Source organism: Cordyceps fumosorosea, assembly GCF_001636725.1.
Source record: "Cordyceps fumosorosea ARSEF 2679 chromosome Unknown scaffold_19, whole genome shotgun sequence".
NCBI lineage: Eukaryota > Fungi > Ascomycota > Sordariomycetes > Hypocreales > Cordycipitaceae > Cordyceps > Cordyceps fumosorosea.
In genome coordinates this window covers 582143-594755 of record NW_017387319.1, presented here as the reverse complement: position 1 = coordinate 594755, position 12613 = coordinate 582143, and the positions used below count along the sequence as shown (strand labels likewise).

The 12613-nt window shown below is 48.5% G+C and overlaps 1 protein-coding gene across 1 annotated transcript; it reads left to right on the top strand.

The window, feature by feature from the left end:
• Window positions 1–10712: 10712 nt before the first annotated feature.
• ISF_07071 (Dimeric alpha-beta barrel) lies at window positions 10713–12329 on the top strand (the record flags this gene model as incomplete). Its single annotated transcript, XM_018850675.1, has 1 exon — window positions 10713–12329. One exon carries the CDS (start codon window positions 10713–10715, stop codon window positions 12327–12329), a length of 1617 nt encoding a protein of 538 aa, XP_018702320.1.
• Window positions 12330–12613: the final 284 nt, after the last annotated feature.

Genomic DNA, 12613 nt, shown 5'->3' with positions numbered 1-12613 from the left:
AGAAACTAATACATCCGACTATACTATTAGAGGATAGCTTAGATAAAGAGATAATAAAAGGAGACTTTACCCTATTATATTCCTATTAAAGAAGCTTAATAGACTAGAACTTAACTATAGTATATATAATAAAGAACTTATAGCTATTATCTAAGTATTTAAAGAATAGTAACACTACTTAGTAAGTGTAAACTATAAGGTTATAGTCTATTCTAATTATAAGAACCTAACTATATTTATAACTATAAAGGATCTAAATAAATAATAGATTAGATAGTATAAAACCCTTATAGATTATAATTTTAAGATCCTCTATTAGAAAGGATCACTTAATAGTAGAGTAGACGCTTTAAACTAATATAAAGACTTAAAGTTAATAGAAGTAATAGTTAAACACCCACTACTTAAGTATAATAAGGATAGGAACCTTATTCTAAGTACTAGGGAAATTAACACTACCTAGTAGGTTAAGCTAGATAATATATAGATATAACGTATTATGTCTTATATAAAGAAAGATAGCTACTTAGATAATTAGGAAATAAAGCCGTATATAACTAAGAGTGGAAGTAACTACTTATTTAATAAACATTAGTATATTCTTAGTACACTTTAAGAGTAGCTTATTAAAGAAGTATATAAACACTTATTATACGGATATTAGGGTATAAGGAAAACGATTAACTAGCTAAGGAGATTATATAATTTCCCTAAAAGTAGAAAAATCGTATAAAGAGTTATTAAGAAATATAATATCTATAATAAAGCTAAGATAATATAACACGCGCTTTATAGAGAACTATAACTAATACTACTACTAGAAAGAGTATAGTAAATAGTCACTATAGACTTTATTATTAAATTACTAAAATCTAAGGAACCTATAATAGGAGTATACTATAATAGTATCCTAGTTATTATTAATAAGTTAATAAAATATACCTATTACATTCTATATATAGAATTAAGTAATACAAAAGATCTAGTATATATATTCTTTAAAATATAGAGTACCTATAAAGTTAATAATAGATTAAGATAAGCTCTTTATATTAAACTTCTAGAAATGTCTTATAGAAATTATAAAAGTTAAGTAAAACCTTTTAATAGTATTCCACTTATAAATAGACGGATAAACTAAAATCTAGAATTAGATACTTAAATAGTACCTACGAAGTTACGTGAACTACTAATAAGACGACTAGGTAGAATGGTTACTACTCGTATAATAGGCTATAAATAGCTTAGAAAATAAAAACATAAAAATATTACCTTTTAGGGTAAATTATAAATACGACCCTACAATTAAAACACATATAATATAGAATATAAACGCACTAGTAGCTATAGTACATATAGTAATAATTATAGATATATAAAAACACCTATAAGTAGAATGGATATTTTTATAGAATTAAATAAAACACTATATAGATAAAAAGAGATTACTAGCACTAATCCTAGAGAGGGGAGATAAAGTTTACCTTATCTATAAAAATATTAAAATAAAACGACCTAGTAATAAACTTAACTAGAAAAAGATTAGACTATTCCTTATTAAACGAAAAATATTAAATACTAACTATAAACTATTATTACCTAAGGGAATAAAGATATATCCTATATTTTATATTTTACTATTAGAAAAAGCACTAAATAACACTATACTCACTATAGACGTTATTATTAAAAATATAAATAAGTATAAAGTTAAGAAAATACTTAAAGTATAAAGTATAGAAAAGAATTATTATTATCTTATTAAATAGAAAGGATACCCATACTTAGAAAACACGTAGGAGCCCTATAAGAACCTTATAAACTACTTAAGCCTACTTAAACAGCTTAACTAGTAGTACTCTACTTAGATAAGTCCACCTCTAGTGATAAAAAGGGATCTAGTAATATAGTATTCTAATTAATTACGTTTATATAACTTAAGGACTATACTTAGATAGTGGCTTCTAATAAAGCCCACTCTAACTTATCTAGCTTATTAAGTGACTAAAGGCTATAACTAACTATAATAGAACTATAAGTTATAAAGGACTTATATTATTTATATAGGCAGTCTAGCCTAGTAAGGGCCTTAGAGGATTCCCACTAGAGACATTATAGTAGAGTAGTAGCCTCTTCCTCCTCCTAATATAGACGTTAAGATTTAGAAATTATTTAATTAAGGGATAATATAGGCACACCTAAACTATCACACGAGCGACCCTAATAAACACACTCCTTATAATAAGAAACACCCTCTATTATCTTATAAGAAAGCTTCTATAAATAATAAAAAGAGTAAGGTATAATAATAACACTAAACTCTTTAATAACAGTAGTGAGTTTAGAATGCTACTTAGCTTTATTAGAATAAGGCTTAGACACTTAGTTAGGCATTATAGGGAAAAGAAGATATAGGAAGAAGAAGGGTTATAAAGTAAGACTATAGGTCTTAGGATAAGACTAATAGAGAGGAGGAATAATATTATAGATACACTAAGGTACTATAGATAAGGGGTAGGGTGGCCTAAATGAGTGACTATAGGGCACTTACGAGGGCGTAGGAATAAAGGAACTAGTCACGTGACTAGATTACTAGGGATTATAGTGATCTAGTATTAATCTAGGATCACTAGGATCATAGGGTAAGCTAAGTGATCTAGGTAATATAGTAGAGGATAGGATAGATATATAAGGAGGGGGATTCTAGTAAATAGCTAGACTAGATCTCTACTAATTAATCTAAGTAATAGTTCTACTATTAGGAGTAATCTCCTAAACATGACTTAAGCTATGACACTACTTATCCGCACCTATAGTGCATTCAACCTAACTCACTTCCTAAGAAACAGATTTACTGTGGATTAGAGAAGAGCCACCGTTACATTAGTATACACCTCTCTTTTAATCCTTAGATTTATATTTTTTACTTTATTCTATTCTCTCTCCTCTCTCTAATATTATCCTCTTATTATTATAATCTTCTCTAATTATATAGACTATATTAAGTTTAAAGTGCCTTTAATCCTCTTTTTTATTTTTTATTATAGAGTATAGATTTAAAGAAGGGGGGGTAGTTAAAAAACTCTATATAAAGACTATAAATTAATATAACTATTTATATCTTTATATAGACACTTAGTTTATATTTAAAGTACTCTTTATTATTATTTTATATAAAAGTATAATTCTTTAAGTATTTATTATTTATATTAATTATACTATTTATTATACTTTTTATTAATTATTATATTTATTATAAATATTATATAAAAGCCTTTTATAGTTTATTTATAATTACCTCTTTAAAGATAGTTTAGTTTTAAACTAGTTTATATTTATTAAATTAGTAATTAATTTACTATTATTTTTCCTTTTTAGTAATTAATCTAATTAATCTAGCTAATCTATTCTTAGTTAATAAATATAAAAAAGTTATAATACTCTACTTTTTTAGTTCTTTTTTCTCTTTTTTTTCTAGTTTCTTTATTTCTATATATTTATCTTTATTATTATTTTATTTTTATTTTTATTTTATTTTTAATTTTCTTTCTTTTCCCTTTTATTACTTATATTCTACTCTTATCTCTTTTAGAACTAACTACCTATAGAAAGCCCCTCTTTTATATTTATAATAAAAAGTAAGTATTCTCTCTCCTCTTACCTTTAGACTAGACTTAATCCTAATCTATTAGTAGTTTTATATTACTTCTTTAATAATCTCTATTATAGTAAGTTAACCCTATCTTAGTCCTAGTTTATCCCTTTACTATCCTAGCCTTATAAGTATACTACCCTTATTAATAGTATTAAGTCTAAATTAGCCCTATATAAGCCTAAACTAGAGCTAGAGTAGGGTGAGCCCTATAAGACCCTCTATAGCCACTATATCACCCACACTAAGACCACTAGTGTAGTCACCTACTTCTAGCCTACTAGTATATACTAAGCCTAACTCGGCCCTGATTCTACTAACTCTAATAAGTGAGGGTTATATCTACACTAAGTGTGCCTATCTCCGCGTATAGTGCCCCACCGTGAGTCCGACCCTCCCCCACGTCGCTCCCGCCGCTAATCCTTTTAGGTCATGCCTCCTGTCGCTACCGCCGCCGCCGCCCTCCAGGCCTAGCACCCCGGCCTCGGGCCGGGGGCGGTCCTAGAACACCAGGACTTTCTACGCCTCGCCCGCGCCGCGACTCGGGCCCGCCGCGACGCCGGTGGCGTCGCCGCCGAGGTGGCCACCGACTAGGAAGTCCTATAGTAATAAATAAACCTTAATTAATTTAGTAACTTAATTCTTCTATAGTATTTAGTAATTTATTTTTTTAAAAAGTTAAATTATACTTATTAATATTTATACTATTAACTATACTAGTTTTTTTTAATAATATAATTAAGACTAAATATATCTTTTTTAAAGAGTAATTTACTTTAATTAAAAGTACTTTAGTAGTTTATTATAAAAATAATAACTCTTTTACTCTTATTAGTATTAGTCTAGTATTAAGTTATTTAGTTCTACTCTAAAGGAGAGTTAGGTTTTAAGAATTATACTATTTAATAGTGTTTTTCTTTTAATTATAATACTATTCTATAATATATTTATATAAGAGCTTAGGCCATAGCCCAGCTAGACTGATAGCCTGGTGGCCTGAGGCACGGGCCCGATAGGGGGGGGACCCCTTATGTATAGTAGCCACTTCGTCACCGTCACAACCTCCCTGTCTCTTCCTCCGTAAGAGATTCAATTTAACCTCATATTAACGCCTACTCGTAGTAGCCGTAGGGCCAGTCCTTAATAATTTATACAAAAGGATTTTACTTTTATATTAAAAGAATTACTTTAAGTTATTTTATCTTTTATAAATTATTCTTTATTATTATACTTTTAACTCTAGTACTTATAATATTAAAGGTACTCTTTTATAGTTTATTATATAGTTATATTATTATTTAATAAGACTATAAAATTTAATATAAACTTCTAAAAATTTAAATTTTAGAATAAATTAGTTACCTCTACTTTATACTACTATAAATAATAATTCCTTAAAAGTATTTATATTAGCTAAAATAGAGTTATTATAAAGTAGTTCTACTACTATATAATAAGAATAAAGAATATAAATAAAAGTTTATAAAAAAAACTTTAAATATAACTTTATATTAATAATTACTTAAATATATTTTTTATTTCTTTATATATTAAACTACTATATTAGTAGCCTATATAAGTCTATATAGACTTATAAAAGAGGTCTATATAATAGTAAAAGCGACTTATATAGAAAGCAATGCTCTTTTAAATTCAATTTACTATTATAGCCACATTACTACTATTGTCGCCATTCGTTGGATTGCTGCTCGTCACGCTATCGCCCTTGACCTCCTTAGTCACGGCCTCTAGCTCGTTAAGCATGCACGCTGCCGCGATCACTCTGAAGCTCTGCGTCCGTGGGCCTTCACCGCTGCCGTTGCCGCCTCCTCGTCCTCGCTTCCCTCGCGTCTGGTGACCTCCAGCCGAAGCCGAGGCAGCAGCAGTAATGGCCGCCGCGTCCCTCTCAAACTCAATCTGGAAGCACGCGACCGCCATCTCCAACGCCTGCAGCCTGGCCGCGCTCACGGGTTCTCCGCCGGCCGCCGCGCTGTCGCCTCCCGCCCTCACCTCCGGGTTGCGGATCAGCTTGACAATCCAGTGCATCAGCCGGTCAGTCTCGTCCTTGAGCTTGATCGACAGGTCGCGCTGCTGCCGCGACTGCGACCCCGTCCTGCTGACGATGTCGCCGCAGAACGCCTCCACCTCGCTCACAGACGCCGCCCGCGGGTTGTGCGAGAACTGCTGCATGGTCTCCAGCATGCCGGCCTCGTAGATGCGCCGCACTTTGCGCGCCTCGTCCGCGCGCCCGCGCCACTCCACCAGCCGCGCGATCCCCACCGCCGCCAGCCCGGCGTCCATGATCCGCTGTACCCGCTCCCACACTGGCCGCGCCGCCGCGCCGTCCCCGACGCCACCCTTCCTCGTCACCCGCGCCCACAGGTTCTTCTCGTCGACCGCCCGGTACAGCTCGCCCAGGATCTTCTCCGACTTGTGGTAGCGGTGCCGTGGCTTGCCGAAGCCGTCGTCGCCCTCCTCGTCCTCGTCCTCGTCCGCGTCGACGAACGCAATCTCCCCCAGGGTGTACGTGGTGGTCGGCGGCGCCGGCGCCGTAAAGTCGGGCCGCGTCTTGGGCTGCCGCGGGATCTCGTTGACGGCCGGCGGGATGCCCGTCTTGGAGTAGTCCACGGCGGTCGAGTGCAGCTCGGCCAGCTTGACGCACGAGTGGTCGTCGGTGCCCGCCGGCTGGATGTCCGCGTACATGAGGTGGCGGTTGGCGATGAGCCCAAGCACGTCGGTCCGCATGAACTCAACAAAGAAGTTGGCAATGTCCTCGCGTGTCACGTCGCGGTCCAGCGGCTGGGGCTTGTTGCGCGGGTAGCTGGCCGGCGCGAACACCGTCTTGGGTCGCGCCCCCTCGTCCCAGATGATGTTGTACTTGTCGCCGTCGAGGTCGCCGCCGCTCAGCTGGCTGGGCAGGTCGCGGTCGCCGCGCTGGCTGAAGACGACGCAGTTCCGCAGCGACCGCAGCGGGTGCTTCTCCGGCGGCGTCACCATCTTGGCCAGCTGGATGTCGCCCGGGTGCAGCGCCGGCGACCGCGTGATGATGACGACGCCGTCCTTGAGCGTCCCTTCAATGCCGTCCTTGCGGCCCGGAATCCGCTCATCGTAGTGGATGTAGACCTCGCCCTCCTTGAGGAATGCCGTCTCGTCCATGACGCCGAAAAGTGTGACGCCCTTGTCGACGGGGATCCGCGCCTTGTGTTTGAGTAGCCGGAGCTCCCGCAGCACCACGTACTCCACAATCGCCTTAAGGAACGGGTCGCCCCGGTAGTCGATGCCGTGCGCGTGCAGACGCCTGATGAAGCGCGGCAGACGAATGTTGGCGCCGACGCCCTGGTACTCCAGGAAGGTGCACGTGTTGGTCACGGTCGCAGTGACGCCGCGCAGGTTCTCGAGGGCCTTGGCCTGCATGGCTTTGAACCAGGCGGGGTCGGTGCCCATGTCCTCGAGGATCTTAATCATCTGGCGATTTAGTACGAGGCGGAGGGGCTTCGCGGCGACCTCGCATATGCCAATCTCAACAAAGTCGCGGCTGGGAAACTTCATCATGGACTCGGCACGGATGCAGATCTGCTTCCCGATGAGGCGGGGGTCGAGCGAGAGCATGCCCTTGATGCCGGCGACGCGGATCTGGACGCAGGTCGGGGAGCCGAGGTTGAGCGGCAGGACGTCCCAGAACTCCTCGAGGGCGGCCTGGGAGATGGTGCCGACGCCGTCGCTGAAGACACGGGAGTCGTCGACGGCGCTGCGGACGTCCTCGATGTAGCTGATGACGATGCTGCCGCCGCGGAGCGAGACGGCGTAGGGGGTCTCGGAGAAGGCCTGGCCGATGCGAGCGGCGCACTTTGCGGGGATGCGGATCTCGCGGAAGTCGCCGAGTGAGCTAAGGACGGTGGCATAATCCTGGCGGCCCATGCGGTTGTCAACAAACGGCGCCATGAACCAGGCCGAGTGGGAGCGCAGGCTAGAGTGGGAGAAGCCGAGGAAGGAGAAGCGGCGGCCGGCAACCTCGATGCCCTGCTTCATGACGCTGCGGTAGTGGTCGTAGACGTAGTCGTTGGAGACGCGCGGGTTGAAGCTGAGGTCAGAGCCGTCCTCGTCGGTGAAGGTAACGCGGAGGAAGTAGTCGGTACGGTCGTGGAACATGCGCAGGACGCGGTTCTTGGACTCGGCGTCGGGCCCGCCGAGCAGGATGCGCGTCGGCGTGACGATGGCCTTGAGGACCCAGGCCTGCTGCTTGGAGATGGCCTCGGTGCGGCCGGCGCGCACGGGGCTGCCGCGCTCGGCGTTGTCGGCAGCGGCAGTGGCAGCGGCTGCGGCGCCCATGAGACCGTTCTCGATCTCCCGGACGCAGCTCAGCAGCTCAAAGGGGTCCAGCTCGTTGGGCTTGACGCCGGGGGTCGGGTATGGGATGTCGTTGAAAAGGCGCTTGAAGGACTGGACGGAGAAGGGGCGGGGGCGGCCCTCCATCTCGGCCTCTATGGCGAGGCGCTCCATGATGTCGAGCATAGTGGCGGCGGCGCGCGGGTGCAGGTAGTTGTTCCAGACCATCTTCTGGACCTGGAAGAGCAGGGCAAAGGGCAGCAGCAGCGGGTTGCTGCCGAGGATGCTGATGCGGCGCTGGAAGTCGGCGGCGCAGGTGAGGTAGTCGTGCTCGTGGTGGCGGGGGGCGCGGTCGACGCGGAGGACGTGGCGGCTGGCCGAGAGGTCGTGGTGCTCCTTGACGGCGGCGCACAGCTGGCCGGCGTCGACGACGTCGAGCCCGTCCGAGGCCAGGCGGAAGCGGTAGACGAGGCAGTGGGCGACGAACTTGGCCAGCTCGGGCCAGCCGCTGAGGACGGGCATGCGGCACCACTGGGCGCGGAGGTCTGGGTCGGCTGTGTTGCGGGCGTAGAAGCGGGGGCTCTCGCTGAGGATCATGGTGAAGGCGCCGTCGGCGACGTCAAAGACGCAGTCCTCGACAGTGGCGTAGGGCACGTGCATCTGGTTGCCGGTGACGGTGGTGAGCACGCAGGCCTTGCGCTTGAACTGGGCGGTGCCGGCCGTGGTGCACTCGGTCTGGCGGGCGAAGACGAGCGACTTGCCGCCGCCGCCGGCGTGGGCGCCGCCGAGGAGCGTGTCCTGGAAGACCATCTTGCCGCAGGCGATGCTGCTGATGCGGCAGGAGGTGACGAAGCACGGTCGCGGCGGCGGCGGCGGCAGCGGCGGCAGCGGCGCGGCGACTCTCGCGCTCGTCCTTGACGAGGAGCAGGTGGCTGAGGATGAGGTAGTCCGGCTCCTTGGCGCTTTTCTCGGCGTAGACGTCAGCCTGGAGGAGTCGGAGCTTGGAGATTTCGGGACCTTTTCGCGGGAAGGCCGGTGACGACTTGGTCAGAGTGTTGTTGTTGTTGCTGTTGTTGTTGTTGTTGCTGCTGCTGCTGTTGCTGCTGCTGCAGCTGCTGGCCGTGCTCGCTGCGGCGGCAGCGGCGACTGCTGCGGCGACGGTGACGCACCGCGGCTGGGTTGGTGCGATGACCTTGCCGTGGCGCTCGAGGAAGCGGGCGCCATCCTCGCGACGGAGGAAGGTGAGCCATGCCTGGGACTTCTTCTTGGGCTTGTCGCAGGACCAGTCGTCAATGGCGAGGCGCTTCATGAGCGGGAGGAGCTCGGAGCGGAGGGTGTCGTCGGCGAGGTCCTTGGGGACGCCGCGGAGAAAGACCTCCATGATTGTGGTTTGAACGGCACCGGTTTTTTTTTTTTTTTTCCTTTCCTTTTTTTCCTGTCTTTTTTCCCTTGGTAGTAAGAAGGCTGGAATTGAACAAGGAGAGGAAAAAAGAGGGAAGGATTAAGAGGCGAAAAAAAGGGTGCAACAGAAAAAGGGGAATACAAAAATCTTCTGTTTATTTACACACGGTTCGGGCGTCGGCTGCTGCGTGTGGTGGTGGTGCCCAAGCATTTTCACGGTAACGTGAACAGTCTCGGGAGGAGGCAGATGCAGATGGATGAGGGGAGGGGGAAAAGGAGCATGCCCATGCCCAAAAACCCAGCCCTCCCCAACAAAGAAGAGAAGGCCAAGATGGAAACCAGCGAGCGGGTGAATTAGCCGCCGGCGATTCACGGACCACCCAAACAAGCTACATGCAATGCGTAACTACAACAACTTCCTACATTCACTGCAAATTTCTTGCCTGCGGGTTGGTTGTTGTTTGGGGGCCGACCTCATCATGTATGTACATAGGTAATAAGGCATCACATGTGCGACGTCACAAAGGACCCCTTCCTTGTCCCGTTGCCACTCCAAATTGTTTGTTTGGTCTTTGTTGTACACAGCAGGCAGCGCTGGCTTGGTGCGAAATCCTACCAAAACAAAAAAGAACAACAACAACAACAACAACCAAACCCAAAATAATCGGTGACAACTCGACCACTCTCACTCGCCCTGCTTTCTCTTTCTTTCCTTTTATTGGTCAGCTACATAGTTAGTAGCGCACGGGTAGTGGCATTTGTTCCCGTCCCAGCCTGCATGTACCACCAGCCCGACCGCCTTGCCGGGACTTGTCCATTCCGGTCGATTAGTAGTCTCGCTCTCGTCAGACGGGCAACTTCAATTTACAAAAGGATGGTAGACGCGGGAAAGCTTTGAACTGCCATCAATCTCCCCCTCCCCCTCCGGCTTCCCGGTCCCCAGTGTGGAGGTGCCCGAAGCCGAAGCCGAAGCCGGGGAACCCGCCCATCCATCCACTTCTTTTACTCCAACTCCAAAGTTATTACTCTCTTCACTTCCCGACAACACTGCCGAGATGGAAACGGCGCTAAAACCCATCAACCGTTTGGGGAACCTTTATCCGCCCAGCGTCGCGGCAAAAGTCCAGTCCTCATCATATCCAACTCTTCTTTCCAACCTCAATTTTCCTTTCTCTCTCCTCTCCTCTCCTCTCCTCTCCCCTCTCTTCTCTCCTCTCTCCTCTCTCCTCTTCCTCTTTTTCTTCTCCTTTCCCCCTTTCTTTCCTCTTCTCCCCTACCCATCTTCCCGCAACTCTCCATCTTTCCCCTCCTCACCCGCATCACATCACCAACCATGGCCTCCCCCGGCATTCTCTACGTAACCATGCAACCGCATCCCGACCTCAACCTCGCCCAGTTCCACGAGTGGTACAACAACGAGCACGGCCCGACGCGCCTCTCCATCCCCTCCATCTTCTCCAACGGCCTCCGCTTCCGCCGCACCACCTCCACCGCCGCCTCCGGCACGCCACCCACCCCGGACTTCATGGCCGTCTACGATGTCCACCACATGCCGCTGCTCGCCACGCCCACCTACACCGCCCTCCGCACCAACCGCTCCCCGCGCGAGGCCGCCACCATCGCGCGCGTCGACGTCCGCCGCGCCTTCTACGACCTCATCCACACCTCCGCCGCCTCCACCTTCCGGCCCATCGAGGCGCTATCCGACGCCGAGGCCGCCCACATCGTCACCGTCGCGGTAGAAATCACCCTCACGGAGGACCCCGCCGCGGCGTGCGAGTATAGGCGGTGGTACGAGGAGGAGCACGTCGGCCTGCTGGCACGTGTCCCCGGGTGGCTCCGCAGCCGGCTCTTCAAGACCTCGGCCCTCGACGACAACTCCGAGACGAGGTACTTTTGCCTGCACGACTACGAGCCGCGCAATGGCCTCGGCGGCCCGGAGCACGCCGCGTCCATGGACACGCCCCGGCGCGCCGCCGTCTTTGACACGTACGTCGCCGCCAAGACCCGCCACACCTATTCCCTCTTCTACGTCTTCGGCGCCGCGCCGCGGGACCTGCACTCGCTCTCCCAGCTCCCGCCCTCCTCCTCCTCCTCCTCCTTCACCGACCACCGCACCACCACCACCCCCACCCCCGTCTCCATCTCCTCCCGCATTACCGCCGCCGGCGGCATCGCCCTCCCATACCGCCTCGAGGGCAGCCCGGCGCCTGAAGCGCCCACCGTCGTCCTCTGCAACTCCCTACTCACCTCGCTAACCATGTGGGACCCGCTCGTCGCCATCCTGAAGGCTCGCCGGCCGGACCTGCGCATCCTCCGGTACGACGCGCGCGGCCGCCACGCCGCCCCGCCCCTCGCCGCCACGCTCGCCGACCACGCGGCCGATCTGGAGGCGCTACGCGCCGCCCTGCGCATCGACCGCTACGCGTGCGTCGCCGGCGTGTCCATGGGCGGCGCCACGGCGCTGTGCTACGCGCTCACCCACCCGGCGCGGGTCGGCCGGCTGCTCGCCGCCGACTTCAACTGCGCGTCCAGCCCGGCCAACACGCAGTCGTGGCGGGACCGCATCGCCGTGGCGCGCGACGGGGAGGCGGGGATGGCGAGGCTGGCGGAGCAGACGGTGACGCGGTGGTTTCACCGGGACGCGTCGCGGGAGACGGCGGCCTGGATGCGCACGGTGGTGGCGGGCAACGACGTGGAGGGCTTCGCGAACAGCTGCACGGCGCTGTGGGACTACGACATGCGCGCGGAGATGCGCGCGTGCGCGGTGCCGGCGCTGCTGGTCGCCGGTGAGGCCGACGGAGGGGGCGCACTGGTCACGGCCATGGAGGGGTTCAAGGGGCTGCTGGGCGAGGGGGGCGCCGAGCTGCGCGTGGTAAAGGGCGCGGGACACCTGCCCATGTGTGAGAATCCGGAGGGCTTCTGGGGGGCCATCAAGGATTTCATATAGACGGGCTTTTGCTGTGGGGGGAAGGCATGTGTTGCTTGTTTGGATATCTCTATGATTTGGACGGCGAGTTTACATACGCAAGTGTCTAGAAAATAGTAACGTAGTAACGCCATCCTGTGTAATCCCAATGACTGCCCGAAACGCCGCTTGAAAGCATGAGCCCGTATTCTCTGTACATACTCTAAAGACAATTCATGAACATGTCAAAAATGAAGACCAAGGGAGACAGGAAGAACAGGCCAAGAAACTCAAGGCTGACAGAAAAAAGGCCAAAAGTCACGGCA